The following is a 20,602-nucleotide window of genomic DNA, read 5'->3' as shown; positions in this document are numbered from 1 at the left end:
ATAGGAAAACAGATTATTATCTGAATGGGGAGGTACAACGAGAAAGGGGAGGTACAATGAGACCTGGATGTCATTATACACCAGTCATTGAAAGTGGGCATGCAGGTACAGCAGGCAGTGAAAAAGGTGAATGGTATGCTGGCATTCATAGCAAGAGGATTCGAGTACAGGAGCAGGGAGGTACTACTGCAGTTGTACAAGGCCTTGGTGAGACCACATCTGGAGTATTGTGTGCAGTTTTGGTCCCCTAATCTGAGGAAAGACATCCTTGCCATAGAGGGAGTACAAAGAAGGTTCACCAGATTGATTCCTGGGATGGCAGGACTTTCATATGATGAAAGACTGGATGAACTAGGCTTATACTCGTTGGAATTTAGAAGATTGAGGGGGGATCTTATTGAAACATATAAAATCCTAAAGGGATTGGACAGGCTAGATGCAGGAAGATTGTTCCCGATATTGGGGAAGTCCAGAACGAGGGGTCACAGTTTGAGGAGAAAGGGGAAGCCCCTTAGGACCAAGATAAGGAAAAACTGCTTCACACAGAGAGTGGTGAATCTGTGGAATTCTCTGCCACAGGAAACAGTTGAGGCCAGTTCATTGGCTATATTTAAGATGGAGTTAGATATGGCCCTTGTGGCTAAAGGGATCAGGGGGTATGGAGGGCAGGCTGGTACAGGGTTCTGAGTTGGATGATCAGCCATGATCATACTGAATGGCGGTGCAGGCTCGAAGGGCCGAATGGCCTACTCCTGCACCTATTTTCTATGTTTCCTCTGTTCTGACCATGATAATGTACCTTCATCCATTTAAAGGTGCCATACCTGCATTCCTGAGGGTTGACTCCTTCACGATTTTGTAAGATTGCTGGTTTGTGAAGACAGTTTAGAAGTACTTAAAGGGAAAATGCAGGCTGAAGATTAAGCAATAGTAATTCAGAAGAGGTATATCTAGAGGTTTTGTGTGTTACCAGTACAATCTTGAATCAACAAAGCATCCCTTATATCTATCATTGCTTGTTGAAACCATGATATCAAAATAGAATCTCTCAACTTTTGTGAGGCAGGGGAATTGAATTTGCTGTTGAACTTGTTTCTGTTGTCCACCTTGTTCCTATACCTGCAACTTCTAGCCTTTCTTACCAAAGGTTCAAAGGTTCATTTTATTATCAAAGTATACAACTCTGAAATTCTTCTTCTCCAGATAGCCACAAAGCCAAGAAAGAAATGAAAAGAACAGCAGCACAATTATCAACCCCCAAATCCCTCCTTCCCACACAAAAATGATCAAAAATGGAACCAGCACATCGACCCTCAAATTCCTCTCCTCTGGACACAAAAAAAGAGAAAAACACAGAATATTAAAAAAAACTTTCAGACTGAAAAAAAAGTCTATAGTCAAAAATGTAGAAAACCCAGGTAACATTCTCCAGGCCCAGCAGCAGGCCTTTCCCTTCTGTAGCAGAGCAATCCCACCAGCGATCAAAAGGCAGTCTCCCCTCTCCATAGCAGAGCAATCCCACCAGCGATCAAAAGGCAGTCTCCCCTCTCCATAGCAGAGTGATCACACCAGTGATCAAAAGGCATTACCCCTCTCCATAGCAGAGCGATCCCACCAGCAATCAAAAGGCAGTCTCCCCTCTCCATAGCAGAACGATCCCACCAGCGATCAAAAGGCAGGCAGCTAGTGCTCACCTTCCCCATTTGCCTTGATAGTTCAATTTCCCTCATCACTATAGTCAGCAAACAATGGAAGCTTTAATCAGCAAAATGGAGTCAAAACATTGGCTCGTGCCCTGTCCTACAGCCAATTCACCATGAGGTTCGTTCATGCTGCCTCTGCCTCCTGGAATCCTTTCAGAGACTGCAGAGTACCAAATGATCTCCAAACTGCAAATCTTGGGCTCCAACAGTTCCAGAATAACATTCAAAATGAAAAACAAATGTAAAAGACATACAAGAAGAGAAATGTATGGTTTCATGATCTATCCAGAAGAAGTTGACTGAAGGAGTGTTGTATGCAGACACCATCTTGACCGGAAGTGCCACAAAAGTGACATTCTGTTTTAGGGGTTGGCATCGGGGGTGGGGGGGGGGTATGGCTTAGATTGAGATTGCTGTTGTGCACACAGTGAATTCCAGTCCTGCTTCTTCTGTTGGTTAATAGGTGCCAATAAATATTAATTCCCTAATATTGATTGGCATCTCCTTATTGCAAAAGGTTTAGATGGAGTGGAATTAGTTAGGTATGTTGAGGAAGGATTCCTGACATAATATGTAGACAGGCTGACTACGAGAGACCATACTGAATCTGGGACCAGGCAATGAATCTGGTCAGGTGTCAGATCTCTTGGTGAACATTTTGGAGGCAACAACCTCAACTCCCTGACCCTTACCATAACCTTAAACAGGGATAGGAGCAGATGGTTTAGGAAAGTACAGTATTTAATTGGGGGAGGGGATTTATGATGCTGTTAGGCAGGAATTTGGGAGTGTAATTTTGGGACTGATGTACTCAGGAAAATGCATAATAGAAATATGGAGGTTGTTTAGGTTGCATCGGGTACGAGTTAGATTTGTTCAAAACTCGAAGTAAATTTTATTATCAAAGTGCATAAATATCACTATATATAGCCCTGAGATTCATTTTCTTGTGGGCATACTCAATAAATCTATAGAATAATAACTATAACAGGATCAATGAAAGACCACCCAACTAGGGTGTTCAACCAGAGTGCAGAGGACAACAAACTGCAAGTACAAAAAGAAAAAATAATAATAATAATAAATAGATTAGATTAGATTATGAGGACACGCAGTCCTCTTTTATTGTCATTTAGTAATGCATGCATTAAGAAATGATACAATGTTCCTCCAGTGTGATATCACAGAAACACAAGACAGACCAAGGCTGAAAAACTGACAAAAACCACATAATTATAACATATAGTTACAACAGTGCAAGCAATACTGTAATTTAGTAGAAGGACAAACCATGGGCACGGTAAAAAAAAAGTCTCAAAGTCTCTCTGAAGTCCCAACATCTCACGCAGACGGTACAAGGAAGAAAACTCCCCCTGCCATGAGCTTCCAGCGCCGCAAACTTGCCGATGCAGCATCCTGGAAGCACCCGACCACAGTCCAACTCTCAGCCCGTCCGAAAACTTCGAGCCTCTGACCAGCCTTCTGATACCGAGCACTGAGCACCATCTCTGCTGAGCGCTTCGACCCCAGACCCGGCCGCCAGCAACAGGCAAAGCCGAGGATTTGGGGCCTTCCCCTCTGGAGATTCTCGATCGCACAGTAGCAGCGGCAGCGAACCAGGCATTTCAGAAATTTCTCCAGATGTTCCTCTGTGCTTCTCACGTCTGTCTCCATCAAATCAGGATTGTGCACGGCTCCTATTTAACAAACACAATATTATTTCACCAGAGAGGCTGTGTGCGCTGCGTCATGCCGCTGTCTTCTCCTCCCTCTTCATGATAAGAATAAACATCAAAAACATGAGATGAAGAGTCCTTGAAAGTGATCCATAGGTTGTGGGAATGTTTCAATGGTGGGTGAATGAAGTTATCCTTTTTGGTTCAAGAGCCTGGTGTCTCGGGGATAATAACTGTTCCTGAACCAGGTGGTGTGAGTCCTGAGTCACCTTCTTACTGACTCAGCTCCAATGAGGAGTACCTTCTGATGGCGGCAGCGAGAAAAGAGCAAGTCCTGGGGGGTGGGGTCCATGCTTTCCTGCTAAGCGTTTCATGTAGATGTGCACAATGATTGGGTGGGCTTTACCTGTGATGGACTGGGCCATATCCACTATTTTCGTAGGGTTTTCCATTCAAGGGCATTAGTGTTTCCATATCAGGCTGTGATGCAGCCAGTCAATATACTCTCCACTACACATCTACAGAAGTTTGTCAGTGTTTTAGATGTCATGCCAAACTTCTGCAAACTCCTAAGAAAGTAGAGGTGCTGTCACGCTTTCTTCATAATTGCACTTGCGTGTTAGGACTAGGACAGGTCCTCCGGAATAATAACACTGATTAACTTAAAATTGCTAACCCTCTCCACCTCTGATCCTCTGATAAGGACTGGTTCATGGACCTCTGGTTTCTTTCTCCTGATGTCAATAATCTGCACTTGGTCTTGCTGACATTGAGTAAGTGGTTATTGTTATGACACCATTCAGCCAGATTTTCAGTCTCCCTCCTATATACTGATTTGTCACCATCCTTGATTCGACCCATGACAGTGTTGTCATCAGCAAACTTGAACATGGCATTGGAGCTGTGCGCAGTCACGGTCATAAATGTGAAGTGAGTAGAGCAGAGGGCGAAGCTCACACCCTTGTGCTGATGGAGATCATGGAGGAGATGTTGTTGCAAAAACTAACTAGCTGGAGTCTGCAAGTGAGGAAATCCAGAATCCAATTACACAAGAAGGTATTGAGGCCAAGGTCTTGGAGCTTATTGATTAGTGTTGAGATGATGGTATAGAATGCTGAGCTATATTTGATAATGTGTATCTTTGCTGACCAGATGTTCCAGGGTTGAGTGAAGAGACAGTGAGATGGCATCTGCTGCAGACCTGTTGCTCCGGTAGGCAAATTGGAGCAGATCTAAGTTGCCTCTCAGGCAGAAGTTGATATGTTTCATCATCAACCTCTCAGAACACTTAATCACTATGGATGTAAGTGCTACTGGGCCATAGTCATTGAGGCAGGTCACTGCATTCTTCTTGGGCACAGGTACAAGAAGGATACCACACTCTACCGAAGCGTGAGGTTAAAGATCTCAGTGAGCACACCAGCCAGTTGATTGGCACAGGTCTTTATTACTTGGCCTGGTACCCTATCTGGGCTGGATGCTTTTTGTGGGTTCACCCTCCTGAGGGCTGCTCACACATCTGCTTCAGAGTCTGAAATCATAGGTTCCTCCATGTTTTGAAAGAAGGCATTGAGCTCACCTGGAAGCAAAGCCCCACTGTCTCCTATGGAGCTTGATTTAATTTTAAAAGAGATGATTGTAGTCAAGCCATGCCACAACTGTCAAGCGTCCTCTGTTGATTTGTTTGGTCCAGAATTGTCACATTGCTTGGGAGATGGCTTTCTGGAGATCATATCTGGACCTCTTGTAACTTTCTTGGTCACCAGACTTGAATGCCTTTGATCTGGCTGTCAGCAGATTTTAGATCTCATAGTTCATCCAGGGCTTCTGGTTGGGGAAGACTCTGAATGATTATGCGGGGACACACTCATCTGCAGCTGTTTTAATAAAGTTGGTTACAACCATGATGTATTCATTCAGATCCCTAGATAATGAGTCCTTGTACACGGCCCAAACCACTGATCTTGAAACAGTCTCATAGCCACTCCTCTGCTTCCCGCGACCACCTCTTTGTTGTCCTAATCTCTGGAGCTTTGCTCTTTAGCCTCTGCCAAGTGATCCTGTTTACCAAAATGCAGTCTGGGCATGGAATGGTAGACATTACTTATCTTAATATAACAGTGTCTAGTACATTAGGACCTCTGGTGCTACAGGTTATATGCTGATGGTAATTGGGCAGGGTTTTGCAAAAACAAACCTGGTTAAAGTCTCCAACTATGATTTGAAATGCATCAGGATGAACTGTTTCTTGTTTGAAGTTTGTATCATGCAGTATCGTGAGCACTTGATTATAGTCGGCCGCTGGTGGTATGTAAACTGTGGTCAGGATCACAGATGAGAACTCTCTAGGTAAAAGAATGTACAGCATTTGACCGTTAGGTGTTTCACATCCCATTGAGACAGGGAAAGTATGGCAGGGTGAAGGAATTGTGGTTGACAGGAGATGTGGAACATCTAGTCAAGAGGAAGAAAGAAGCATACTTAAGGTTTAGGAAGCAAGGATCAGACAGGACTCAAGAGGGTTACAAGGTAGGCAGGAAGGCACTTAGAATAGACTTAGGGAGAGCTAGAGTTGAGCATGAGAAGGCCTTGGCCTGCAGGATTAAGCAAAACCACAAAGCATTCGACATATATGCGATGAATAGGAGGAAGAGTAGAGTGAAGGTGGGACTGATCAGGGATAGACGAGTAAATATGTGCCTGGAGTCATAGGTGGTGGGGAGGTCCTTAATGAATATTTTGCTTCAGTATTCATCGGTGACAGAGACCTTGATAAATATGTGGTTAGCATTAAACAGGTTGAAATGCTAGAGTATGTCAGCATTAAGAAAGTGGATGTATTGGAACTTTAAAAAAAATAAGGATAGATAAATTTCCATGGCTGGAGAAGATATACTCCAGGTTACTATTGGAAGTGAGGGAAGAGATTGCTGCACCTTTGGTGAGGAAAAAGTAGAGTACATTAGGGACATTTAAGAAACACTTAGATAGGCAGATGGATGATAGTAAAATGGAGTGGTGTGTGGGTAGGAAGGGTTTTATAGAAGTTAAAAGTTTGGCTCAACATTGTGAGCTGAAGGGCCTGTACTGTACTGTAATGTTCTAGGTTCTGTGTTCAAAGTAATTATTAAGGAGCTCACAAGTCCACGCACATGTTTTGTCTTTTATCCCTGGTTGGTCCTGCCCTTTCTTTAGTCATCATCCTGTTCTTCACATATGTGTAGAATGCCTTGGGGTTTTCCTTGCTAAGGCCTTTTCATGCCCCCTTCTAGTTCTTGTAAGTCCATTCTTAAAATCCTTGTAACTACCTTGTAACTATGAAAAGCCCAGTCTGATCCTTCCTTTGCAAACCTTAAGTATGCTATTTCTTACTTTTGACTATACATTCCACTTCTTTTGTCAACCATGGTTCCCTCACCCTACCATCCTAAGATCCTTCCTCAATGGAACAAACCTATCCAGAACCCTATTCAAGCGTTCCTTAAACAAACTCCACATTTCCATTGTGCATTTCTGAGTATATCTGTTTCCAATTTAACACTCCCAAGTTCCTGCTTAATTGCATCATAGTTCACCCTCCCCCAGTTAAATACTTTCTCATACCATCTGTTCCTATCTCTCTCCAAGGCTATGCTAATGGTCAGGGAGTTGTGATCACTGTCTCTGAAATGCTCACACATTGAGAAATCTGTCACCTGACCAGGTTCATTGTTTAGTACTAGATTCATTATGACCCCTCTTTAGTCAGCCTGCCTTCATATTGTGTCAGGAATCCTTCTGCCCCATCTAAATCATTTGCATTAAAGAGGTTCCAGTCAATATTAGGAAAGTTGAAGTCGCCCGTAACAGCAACCTTGTTATTTTTGCACCTTTCAAAATTCTGCCTCACGATTTGCTGCTCAGTGTTTCTGTTGCTACTGGAGGGGCTGTAGAATACTCCCAATACAGTGATGGTTCCTTTCCTATTTCTGACCTTCACCCAGACTGACTCAGTAGAAAATCTCTCCAAGATGTCCTCTCTTCACTTTCAAGCCACAAAGTCAAACTCAGCACCAGAGACCTTGTTGCTGTGGCTTTCCCGGTAGGTCATACGCCAATAGTATCCAAAACGGTATACTTGTTATTGAGGGGAATGACCACAAGTTTGTCTGTTTGTCTGTTTCCTTTACCTCTCCTAACAGTCACCCATACCTGCCTTCTGCAACTTAGATGTGACTGCCTCCCTGTATTTCATAGCTATCACCTCCTCATTCTCCTGAATGGTCCATAGATCATCCAGCCCCAGTTCCCTACAAGATCTGTAAAGAGCTGCACACATCGGGGATATTGGAAGTCTCCTAAACCTCTTACATCATACAGGAGGAGCTCACTACTCCCATGGGATCCAACCTCACTGTAATAATAGAGAAGGAAAGAGAAACTTGACAGAAACCTCAAGTGAGCCTCCACATCTTCTCACTGAACACTGACTTTGTTAAGTATCAGCATTTTCAATGTTTGAACATCTGAATTTGAGATTGTGAATGATACCCCTTTCAATAGTGCATTTTCACCATAACTTAGAAGAACACAGTAAGTCTTGATGTTTGTGCATATTCTGGCATCCCTGCACAGTAGGGACCCAGGAGCAGAAGTAGTCCATTTACCTCTTCAGGCCTGCTCTGCCATTCTTTTTAATTCTGATTGACCTGAATCTCAACTACATTAGCCTGTACTTGATTAATGTCTACTGATACTCCTTCTACAACCAAAATCTCAGTGTTGAAGTACAAAGTTCAAAGCACATTTATTATCCAAGTATGTATACCATATACAACCTAGAGATTCATCTTCTTACAGGCAACCATAAAACAAAGAAACACAGTAGAATTCACAAAAAATTTCTCACCACAAAGACGGCCCTACATCTAATGTGTGAAAAAGGAAAAAAATCAATCATACAAACAAAAAAAGGAAACACAATATGTAGATCATGAACTGCAGAACCTTCGAAAGTAGGTCCATAGCCACATTGCCAGTTTAGTGCTGCAGCCGGTCCAGAAGCTCAACGGATACAGACCACTGCCGTGGAGCCAGATTCAGTGCTGATGTGAGTGCCGGTGGCTGCCCCTGCAGAGTCAGTTCAGCACTGACCTCTTTAATCTGGCTTGGTGCTTAAATCTGATAAATAACAGTTCATTTACTGCTTTCATGTTCTGTGGGTTGTTTGTTCATTATTTTTATTTTTGCATGATTTCTTCTTTTTCACACTGCCCCACTGTTCCATAGAAACATAGGAAACCTACAGCACAATACAGGTCCTTCGGCCCACAAAGTTGTGCCAAACATGTCTCCTACCTTAGAAATTACTAGGCTTACCCATAGCCCTCTATTTTTCTAAGCTCCATGTACCTATCCAAAGTCTCTTAAAAGACCCTATTGTATCAGCCTCCACCACCATTACTGGCAGCCTATTCCACGCACTCACATCTCTGCGTAAAAAACTTACCCCTGACATCTCCTCTGTACCTGCTCCACAGCACCTTAAACCTGAGTCCTCTTGTGGCAACCACTTCAGCCCTGGGAAAAAGCTTCTGACTATCCACACGATCAGTGCCTCTCATCATCTTATACACCTCTATCAGGTCACCTCTCATCCTCCATCGCTCCAAGGAGAAAAGGCCAAGTTCACTCAACCTGTCTTCATAAGGCATGCTCCCCAATCCAGGCAAAATCGTTGTAAATCTCCCCTGCACCCTTTCCATGGTTTCCACATCCTTCCTGTAGTGAGGCGACCAGAACTGAGCACAGTACTCCAAGCGAGGTCTGACCAGGGTCCTATATAGCTGCAACATTACCTCTTGACTCCTAAATTCAATTCCACGATTGATGAAGGCCAATACACCGTATGCCTTCTTAACCACAGAGTCAACCTGCGCAGCTGATTTGAGCGTCCTATGGACTCGGACCCCAAGATCCCTCTGATCCTCCACACTGCCTAAAGTCTTACCATTAATACTATATTCTGCCATTGTATTTGACCTACCAAAATGAACCACTTCACACTTATCTGGGTTGAACTCCATCTGCTACTCTCAGCCCAGTTTTGCATCCTATCAATATCCCACTGTAACCTCTGACAGCCCTCCACACTATCTACAACACCCCCAACCTTTGTGTCATCAGCAAACTTACTAACCCATCCCTCCACTTCCTTATCCAGGTCATTTATAAAAATCACAAAGAGTAAGGGTCCCAGAACAGATACCTGAGGCACACCACTGGTCACCGACCTCTTTGCAGAATATGAGCCATCTACAACCACTCTTTGCTTTCTGTCGGCAAGCCAGTTCTGGATCCACAAAGCAATGTCCCCTTGGATCCCATGCCTCCTTACTTTCTCAATAAGCCTTGTATGGGGTACCTTATCAAATGCCTTGCTGAAATCGATATACACTATATCTACTGCTCTTCTTTCATTAACGTGTTTGGTCACATCCTCAAAAATTCAATCAGGCTCGTAAGGCACGACCTGCCCTTGACAAAGCCATGCTGACTATTCCTAATCATGTTACACCTCTCCAAATGTTCATAAATTCTACCTCTCAGGATCTTCTCCAACAATTTACCAACCACTGAAGTAAGACTTACTGGTCTATAATTTCCTGTGCTATCTCTACTCCCTTTCTTTAATAAAGGAACAACATCCACAACCCTCCAATCCTCCAGAACCTCTCCCGTCCCCATTGATAATGCAAAGATCATTGCCAGAGGCTCAGCAATGTCATGAAAAAAGTGTATTTAGTAGAATTGTTAGTAGTTTTGTTTGCTGCTTGTAAAGCTTTGCTGTGTCTTGCCAGTTCCATCTTTGCAACCAATTGCACTACCTATTGTGCTAGAGGGTTCTTCATGATTTCATTTTCAAATGCACAAGATTAAATTTTAAATTCTCCCCTCTTTTTGATTTTCCTATCAAAAGGAGTTTTTTTTTGTATTGAAATGAAGGACCTCTATCAGACCACCCTTTGAGTTTTCTGGTCAACAGAAATTCCTGTTAGTTCTGGAATCAGAAGATCTAATTAAAATTTATAAAATTCGATAGTAGATAGCTAGAGTAGAGATTGAGAGGCTGTTTTCTTTAAATGGACAGTCTAGAACTAGGGTATTAAAACATAGAAGACTACAGCAAAGGAACAGGCTGTTCAGCCCACAACGTGGTCAATCAGCTAAAAAGCAAATCAAAAACACCCAAACACGAATCGCTCATACCTACGTCATGTCCATATCCCTCCATCTTCCTTACATCCTCCTTACATCCATGTGCCTATCCAAATGTCTATTAAAAGATTCAACCACCATACCAGACAACGTATTTCAGGCATCGACCACTCTGAGTAAAAATCTTACCCTTCACATCCCCCTTGAACCTAACCCCTTTCACCTTCAATACCCGCCCTCTGGTATTAGATATTTCAACCCTGGGAAACTGATATCCTCTGTCCCCTCTATCTATGCCTCTCATAATCTCTCCCCTTAGCCTCTAACAGTCCAGAGAAAACAACCCAAGTTATCCAGCAAGTTATCCAGCCTCTCGTGATAGCACATGCCCTCTATAACAGGCACCATCCTGGTAAACCTCTTCTGCATCCTCTCCAAAGCCTCAACTTTCTTTCTATAGTGGGGTAACCAGACTCTATGCAATACTCCAGATGTAGCCTAACCAGAATTTTATAAAGTTGGAACAATAATTCAGTGCCTTGACTAATAAAAGTAAGCATCCCATAAGCCTTCGTAACCACCTTATTGAACTGTGTAGCTACTTTCAAGGAACTATGAACTTGGATCCTAAGATCTCTCTGCTTAGCAGCACTGTTAAGGACCTTGCCCTTAGCAGTATACTATCTCCTATTTCCCCTAATTCCTTCTGCCATTTTTCAACCTATATTTGCAGCTGGTCTATATTGTGCTGTATTCTTTGCCAGTCTACAGTATCCACAACTTCATCAATCTTGGTATCATCTGCAAATCTACTAACCCCCACATCTACATTTTCATCCGGGTCACTTACTTACAACAGAAACAGCAGAGGTCCCACAACAGATCCCTGCGGAACTTCACTAATTACAGACCTTCAGCTCGTGTAAGTCCCTTCAACCACTACCTTCTGTCTTCCATGCGCAAGCTAGTTCTGAATCCGAACAGCTAATTTGCCACGGATCCCATGCATCTTAATCTTCTGGATTAGCCTCCTATGAGGGACTTTGTCGAACAGTTTACAGCTCATTATACTGCTCGTGCTTTGTTTGAATCTAAAGCTTTATATATTTTTTCTTTTTCTTCTTGACTAAATTCATCACCTCTCTGGACATTCAAGGTGCTCTTATCTTTCCATCCCTGTTCTTCCTACTAACAGGAACATACCTTTCCTGTATTCTGTGCAATTGATCTTTAAACACTCTTCACATGTCTGGTGTGGACTTCCCAGAGAATAGATGCTCCCAATTAACACTTCTTAGTTCCTGCCTAATGCCCTCATAGTTTGCCCTACTCCATTTTAAAACTCTTCCACAAGGACCATACCTAACTTTCAAACTATAGCTATCCTGAAAGTTAAAGGAGTTGTGGTCACTATTCCCTAACTGTTCACCCACTGAAAGGTCAGTCACCTGGCCAGACTGATTACCCAACACCAGGTCCAGTATAGGCCCTCCCTCTCGATGGACCATTCCCATTTTGATTTAAGAAACCTTCCTGGATACACTTAAGACATTCAGCTCCATCTTAAACCCCTTACACTAAGAAGGTCCCAGTTTATAGGGAAGTTGATGCCCCCCATTAAACAACCCAATTATTTTTACACACTTCCTTAATCTGATCACATATCGATTCCTCAATTTCCTGGTGGCTATTAGGGGGCCTGTAGTACAATCCATCAGTGAGATTGTATCCTTCCTATTCCTGAGTTCCACCCAAATGGACTCAGTGTCTGACCCCTCCATTATGTCTTCTCTGAATGCAGCTGTGATATTGTCCCTGATTAGTAGTGCAAATCCACCTCCTCTTTTACCTCCTCCTCTATCTTCTCTAAAACTTTGAAAACCTGGAACTTTCATCACCCATTCCTATCACTCTCTCAACTAAGTTTGAGTAATGGCAACAATATCAGTTCCGTGTACAGATCCATGCTCTTCAGTTCATCATCCTTACCCATTATACTCCTAGCATTTAAATATACACACTTCAAACTGTCTGACCCATCGTACTTATTATTTCAATTTTGCCTTTCAATACTTGTCCTGACATCTGTCCTCTGCTTCGATCTTCCACTCACTGACCTAGAGCTCTGGTTCCCAGACCCCTGGCAGCTTTTTAGATTCGGTTGAAAGTTTGGAATTCTCCATTTTAGAGGGCTGAGAATGGTCATTTGCTGAGTCTGGATTCAGAATGATAAATGTTTGATCATAAAGGGAATTATGGGGATGGGGGAGTGAACATTATATTAGAGTTTAGAGGCTATAGTATCATTTATTGTGGCACTCTTAAGTCCCTGCCAGAATGGGGATAATCAGGAAAATTCCCTGTCAATTATGGTTGTTGTTAATTGGAGTCAATAAAGTTTCCGAGTATTCTCTACTCAGCAATTGTCTTCAATCTGCTGCACTTTGCTACAGAAGTCTCCCTACCATACTAAATCCCTACATTGTTTCATCTGTACCTACCAAAATGAACTTCTCTGGTCCCATAACCATCAGGGATATCTGAATTCCTTTATTTCTGACAATTGATAATATACCACTGATCTTACCAGTCAGCCCATATCCCATATAGGGCATTCTCTAATTCGCTTTCATCATTGATCTTCGGCTGACAAGGTTGTAAGCTATGGAATTTTCTTTCTATGCATTTCCACCTCTTGATAGCCTTCTTTAAAGCACATCTCTTTGACCAAATGTTTTATTATCTATCCTAATAGCTCCTTATGATGCTTGCATCAAATTTTCTTTGATAATGTTTCTATGAAGAACCTGGGACGTTTTCCTATGTTAAAAAGTCCTATGCAAATCTAAATTACTTATATGCTTGATGGTTGCTGCAGTAATTTAAATCATAAGTTTGTGCACTGTTTCCTGCTTCACACTCATTGACTAACATATGGTGTCAATGTTCACTCTGTATTTCCGAATGTCCTTCAGCAAATTACAAACTGATTTGAAGACCACTAATATTGAAGAGATGAAGATTGCCATGGAGACATTCTACGAGGAGGTGAGTGCACAATATGTTTGTGCTTGTTATTTTAACTTCACTGATTAAGTCAATAGGGTTTTGAGAGCTGACAATTTTCCAATCTCTGCATATTGTTCTCCTTGAGCAATAATATACAGTCTGATATATAGCATTTTATTTTATTTATTTTCATTTTATTTAGGGATACAATGCAGAACAGGCCCTTCTGGCCCAATGAGCCACACCACCCATCTATTTTTAACACTTGCCTAATCACAGGATAATTTACAATGACCAATTAACCTAAACTAGCCTACTAACCTATACACCTTTGAACTGTGGCAAGAAACCCAAGCACCGGGAGAAAACCCTTGCAGTTCACTGGGAAAATGTACAACTCTTTACAGACAGCGACAGGATTGAACTCCAGAATACCCCAAGCTGTAATAACATTGTGCTATGCGCTGCATCCGTGGCACTCTTTATGTTGAGTTTAAAGGCTCTTCCTGGTAATAAAAACAGGTTTTACAATCAACTCTCTGTATTTTACACAGACTTTTTTCTGTTTTTTTTAGATTCAAAGACTCCGACTTCTGCGAACTAATAATGATACAGTGGAGAAAAAGTAAGCCAGAACCAAGCTATTAAATATTGTCACTTAGGGAATCTATGTCCGGCAAACATCTGTGACTAACTGGCATTCTGGCATATCTTGTGATTTCATTCTTGGATTTGTTACTGTAGGTTGTGGTTACAAGACACCACCCTTGTAACTCCCTACAAATTGTACAGTAACTGTTGTCAGCAAATGGCAGGGTGGACCTTGGTATCCTACCCCCTCCCCTGAGGTAGAATAGCCTGCCAATCCTCAATGCTAAGGATGAAATGAAGACTAGCTTATTTTGGAAAGGGTGCTGAAAGATGTTCACAGGACAGAAGGTCCAGAAATTGAGTCAAGATATTGAAAAGAAAGGGTGAAATTAAAACCAGGTAGTAAAAAGTGTCAGTGATTGACCTTTTCTGATCCCTCCAACATCCAAGCAGAGTTACACAAAATAGTGCCTTGTCAGAATCTAAACTTTACAACCTCTTTAACTGCCTGCTATGTGTTCAGTGACAGCTCCAGATTATTTTTGTGCTACGTTATTATCAGCATTCATTATTTAAAGAAGTGAAGGAATAAATTTGCATTTTGTATTCTTCATGACCTCTGGATATCCCACTGCTTTGCAGGCAATGCAGTATTTTGCAGCATACTCACTGTTATAATGCAGGGAAATAAGGCTGTCAAAATGTACATGGCAAGGTCCCTCAATCAGCCAGTATAATGATCAGATGTGTTGTGGTGATGCTGAATGGGGAATAATTATTGGGTAAAGTATTGCAGAGAATGCAAACCCATTGAGCAACACACACAAAATGTTGGAGGAACTCAGCAGATTAGGCAGCGTCTATGGAGTAAAATGCACAATCAACATGTTGGGCCAAGACCCTTTATCAGGAGAATCCATTATCAGAATCAGAATCCTTTATTATCACCAAGTATGTGGACACATACAGGGAATTTGATGCCGGTTTCCCTGAGCTCTCGCTGTACAGAATCAAAAAACAAACAAAACAATAGTGCAAATAATCGTGAACTATATACAATGAGGTATACCTGTGTATGTACAGGTGGACTTGGTTTATAATAGACTAAAATTCAAGTGTTCATAAGACTGATGGCATACGGAAAGAAACTATTCTTTTACCTATTTGTCCTGGCATACAGTGATCCAAAGCGCCTACCAGAAGGAGGGAGTTGGAACAGGTGATGTCCAGGGTGTGATGGGTCTACAATGATGCTGCTTGCTCGCTTCCTGACCCTAGATGTATATAAGTCCTGGATCAAGGGCAGCTTCACACCAACAATCCTTTCCACAGCCCTGACACTTCTTTGGAGTCTATTCTTGTCTTGTTTGGTAGCTGATCCAAACCAGACAGTGATGGATGAACAGAGAACAGACTGGATTATTCCTGAATAGATTTGAATCGGCAGCTTCTGAGGCAGGTTGTACTTCCTGAGTTGATGTAGGAAATACAACCTCTGCTGAGCCTTTTTGATAAGAGTGTCCGCATTGGGTGTCCACTTCAGGTCCTGGGAGATTGTGACACCCAGAAACCTGAAGCAGCAGACACAATACTGTTGAGTATAGTGAATGGGGGGAGTATTGGAGGGCTCCTCCTGAAGTCCACTGTCATCTCCACAGTCTTGAGCATATTTATCTCCAGATTGTTCTGACCACACCAGAGGGCCAGCCATTCCACCACCCGTCTGTATGCAGACTCATCACCGTCTCGGATAAGGCCAATGACAGTTGTGTCGTCTGAAAATTTCAAGAGTTTGGAGTTATCTTCTGGAGCAGAGAGAAATAGTGCGCCAACAGTTGGTGTGCGCAATAGCGTTTCATTGGAAAGCTAAACACAGTCAAATTCTTGGCGTAATTGTGGTCTGCAGTCTTGCCTCTGTATACATTTGGCACACTAATGCACAGGGGTATACAGTAAAAGGGTCCAGGATCCTTCAATGATAGTGAAAGGAGACCTGGACAAATAGCCTAATTGATGAAAACCAGTTGCAATTCAGTGTCTGTGCTCTTTCCCAAGCCCCCAAACTCAGGATTCCCCTCAACCAACACCACGAACACCAGATCTCCATCCTGATTCTCCCTCCCACCTCTATCCATACCACCATGTAATTGTTCTGATTGTGAATAACTTTACCCACTTCACAATGTCCCAACATGTACTTTAAGGTCCTAAATCTTTCTTGCATGATGCCTCGAGCCAAGAAAGGGTCTTCATGAACAAGCTTTTCTATGTAGCACCTCAGATGCTGTACAGAGTAGAATTTTGCAGAGGGGTACTTGGTGTAAAATGTCTTCCAACCACTGTGAATCATATATTCAATACTCCTTTTCTAAAGAGGTAGAATTTCTAAGTCAGTGTCCCCATTGATGCAGCACACTCTCAGGAAAGCTCCAAGTGTCAGCAATAGGAGTTAACTCGACTAAAAATGCTACTACTGGACTTAGATAATGGGAAGAATAGATCTTCTATGTGTTCAGTATAGACCATGAATGTAGCATAGTTAATCACTGAATGATTTGTTCTCAGTCGATCAATGTTAATGAATAGTGGCTCTTCGCTGAGATTCCTCACGACGCCAGCAATTACGGATGGAAAAGATGCAAGGAGCTAAATATAAATAATCCAAAAAAACTCATTGCATTATTTTAGATGTGGATCAATCAAGCTGTGATAATTTGACAGAAATAATTTTACAGCTATTACAATGTTTAGAGAATGACTGAGCTATTGAGTTTGAAAAGGAGAGATGTATGAGAAGGGATTCGGTGTTAGAATGATTCTTCATTCTGGGTGGCCATATTGAATTCAACTGCAGGCATTTTGAAGTTCATTGTATTTGACAAAATGCCTAAAGTTTAAACTATGGCAGTCTTACAAAGAAATGACATTTCTACACCACCCTTCACAACCATTGGAAATCCCTAAATAATGTATAACCAGTTAAGTACTTCATAAAGTTTCATCATTGTTACAAGAAATGTGGCAGCAAATTCCAAGTTGACAAGATCCCACACATAGCAATTTAATAATGACCATATAATCTGTTCCACTGATACTGACTGGAGAGAAAGGGCAGGATACCAGGAATTTTCTGCTTTTCTTTGCGGTGGTCTCCTGGGATCTATTATATTGCCCTTAAACTATAAACTGAAAGACAGCTCCTGTGGCCTTGTGGGACTCTCTTATAATTGTATTAGAGTGTCTGCCTGGTTTAAATGCGGAGATACTTGGGATTGGACATAGTGCTAGTCATATCACTACAAATCTTTCACCTGGCGTATCCGCAAGGAAGCTTTGGGTCTCCCCTCCAAACCAAATGAGAAATGAAGGGCAATAAGAAACAGAAGAAAACATGTAACCATTTAGTAACTCTTCTCCATTTACTTCTTCCTTTTGTAGATCAATGATGGAGAGCAGGGAGTTGCAGAAAGAGATCAAAGTGCTCAAGTCAACTATCCTCAGATTATCTAAAAGCCTGAAACAATTACAGGAGGAGAATAAAACCCTGAAGGGCAACCTGGAACAAGAATCCCATAGCTATTCCATACCCTGTACAGCCCGAGGCAAGCATTGCACAATATTTTGCTGTTTCTCTTTGTAGTTGCTCAACTTTCCATTTAGTACTGTATTTTCTTAGTCCTATCAAACTTTAAATACTCTGAATTTTGCTTTCAAGGAACAAAAGTTGGCCACTCTGCCCCTCAGGTTTATTCTGCAATTCATTTATATCATCCCTGACATATATCTCAAATTCAGATCATTCCATGAATAATCCAGAATTACGAATATCTGACCTATGGACACACTGTATATACATACGAATGAGTATATGAGCAACCAGCAGGATGGATTTTCTGGCTTCTGCAGGGCTGTAGGCATCTTCTCCTGGGTGAGAACATGTCATCTCTATATGCCTACTCTTCCCTCCTTTCCCTACCCTCCTTCTTCCTGATCTGCAACAATTGTCAGCTGGGTTGAGCCGAGCAGAGCTCACAATGCTGAACAGACTCACTTGCTCACTCAGTGTGTCAGTGAGACCTGCTGGCAACCATTCTTCCTGTGTCTGTTTGCTCTTCCGTCATAGCTGTTCTTTCACACACTGTTTGTGTGGATTTCCAACTTACCAACAGTTCAGGTTGCAAACAGTTCTTGTGGAAAAAATACATGTTATAACCTCGAGTCTGCCTGTATATATCCTTGCTCAACAGACGTCAAAGAACTCTATGTTTTCTTTATGTGACAAGGTGATTCCTAATATCATCCTGAAACAGTCTAAATTGGTTCTGTCCTTCTAATTTTAAAATTTTATTAATCATCTTAAATGCCTTAAGAATATAATTTACATATTACTATATAACTATTTATGGTTTTATTACTATTTATTATTTATGGTGCAACTGTAACAAAAACCAATTTTCCCTGGGATCAATAAAGTATGACTATGACTATATCAGATCAATATCAGTAAATTGACAGAATGTAAATATTCTACCAAGTGTCATTTATAGGTGACTCTTTGTAGAATATCTCCATACTGTTAAATTTCAGTTGACTGATTCTCCGTGTCACTCCCTACTTTTCTGTTTTTATCTCCTGCATGGCTGCAAAGAGCTCAGTGTGAGCTCAAGAACAAAATGCCATCTTGCATGTAGGCACATTACATCCTTCCAGATGCAGCATTTTCTTCAACAATTTCAGATGATCAGCAATGCCTGGCCTTGCATTTATCTCTGTCTTTCTTTGTATAGATGCTGCCTGACCTAATAAATATTTCCTACATTACCTGCTTTAATTTCAGATTTATAGCTTCTATAGTTTTGTTCAATTTCTCATAGCTTCTCTTTTGTTTTCCCTGTCCATCTCTGTCCCATTCCCCATTTCTGCCACTCTGCATTTTAAAATTTGTATTCTTTAACTTTCTTCAGTTTTACAAAAAGCCACTGATCTGAAACAGCAACTGTTTTCCCTAATGCTGCATGACTGCTGAGTATTTCTGGCATTTTTTGTTTTATTTCCATTATACCATTCCTTAATCTTCAGCTGAATGTAAACCTGGTATCAATCTAACAAATCAGCATTGAACTCATTCCACAGCCAATTTATCCTTCTTGAGATGGACCCAGAAATAAAAAAAAATCATTATTCAAGATGGGGTCTAACCAACACTGAGTACAAATGTAGCAATGATCAATATTGATAAACAATCAAGCTGTCGTGTACAATATCAAAATGAACATCTTAACATTTTCTATGTATTTCCAGGTCTGCTATTTCATTTTATAAACTTTTGTTATCCATGACACACATCGCTAAGTACTTTTCTTGCTGTACTTATTCTTCTTCAGGCTATAATGAGTGGACGAAAAGTAGGCTCGTGTGTAGAGTCCTTGAGCTGGAGAAAGTGAGTATAATGTTATCAGTGTTTGAGGGAAGGTGAGGCCTCTGTCCACTGATGTTTGCAAAGGTTGATTTTTTATTGAGGGAAAAAGAACTATCTGCCATTTAAACTGCTTCTTTCTTGAACTTCACAGAAAGTCAGCAATTCAGACAATTTCAACTCTAAAGCAGGTAACAGGGATATAGAAGAAAAGCTCCCACAAGCTGAATGTGTCACAGGCCAAATACAGCAACAGGAACAACAACAGATCAGCCATCAGCAGGAGTATCGTCGCCTCCAGGAATTAACAAAAAAACTGAAGGAGGACCGCAGCAATTTGCAGACCCAGCTGGCTGAAAAGGAGTAAGTAATTTGGAGAAAATGAGCCTAGGACCTTATTTTTTTAAAAAAACTTATTTTCTGGATCTTCATTCATTTTCTGAATCTGGATGTGATAGACAGCAGTTATCTAATTGTCCTTGAAAAGGTTATGGTGAATCATCTTCTTGAACTGTTGCAGTCCTTCTGGTGAAAGTGCTGCTGGGTAGAAAGTTTCAGAATTTAGACCCTGCAATGATGAAGTATAGTTAATATATTGTATTTCTTCCTTTGTGTTAAAGGTTGTTGGTTGGGAAGTGCTGTCAGAGTAGCCCGAATGCAAGAAAATAGGAGCAGGTGTAAGCCTTCAGTATCTTCAAGCCTTTCCCACCATTGAATGTGATCATGGGTGATTTATGATCTCGGCTCCTCTTCTCCATATCACTCTATTCCTTGATCTATCAAATATTTATCCACCTCCACCTTAAATACTTGCAGTGATCCAGAATTCCAGGATTTTCTCATCTTCAATGAGAAAAAAATTCTAGGTATCCCATTTTTAAATGACCCATTCATTATTTTATAGTTATGACCCTTTTTAGAGACTCGCCCACTAGTAAAAACATCCCAGCGTCTACATTGTCAGGCTCGCTGAGGGTTCAATATGTCTGTGCAGGTAACTTCAGTGATTT

At 41.5% G+C, this 20,602-nt stretch overlaps 1 protein-coding gene across 6 annotated transcripts in view; it reads left to right on the top strand.

Annotated features, from left to right (window-relative positions):
- iqce (IQ motif containing E) overlaps positions 1–20,602 on the top strand; it is a 121,588-nt gene that overhangs the window by 41,589 nt on the left and 59,397 nt on the right. For all 6 annotated transcript variants that reach the window (XM_063058630.1, XM_063058628.1, XM_063058631.1 and 3 more), the window contains 5 exons: positions 13,552–13,624; positions 14,161–14,210; positions 17,615–17,778; positions 19,561–19,616; positions 19,747–19,955. In XM_063058630.1, coding sequence (XP_062914700.1) covers positions 13,552–13,624; positions 14,161–14,210; positions 17,615–17,778; positions 19,561–19,616; positions 19,747–19,955 — 552 coding nt within the window. The remainder of the gene's footprint in view (positions 1–13,551; positions 13,625–14,160; positions 14,211–17,614; positions 17,779–19,560; positions 19,617–19,746; positions 19,956–20,602) is intronic.

The sequence above is a fragment of the Mobula hypostoma genome, chromosome 9, assembly GCF_963921235.1.
Source record: "Mobula hypostoma chromosome 9, sMobHyp1.1, whole genome shotgun sequence".
Taxonomy (NCBI): Eukaryota; Metazoa; Chordata; class Chondrichthyes; order Myliobatiformes; family Myliobatidae; genus Mobula; species Mobula hypostoma.
The sequence above is the reverse complement of the archived record's forward strand: the minus strand, read 5'-3'. Positions and strand labels throughout refer to the sequence as shown.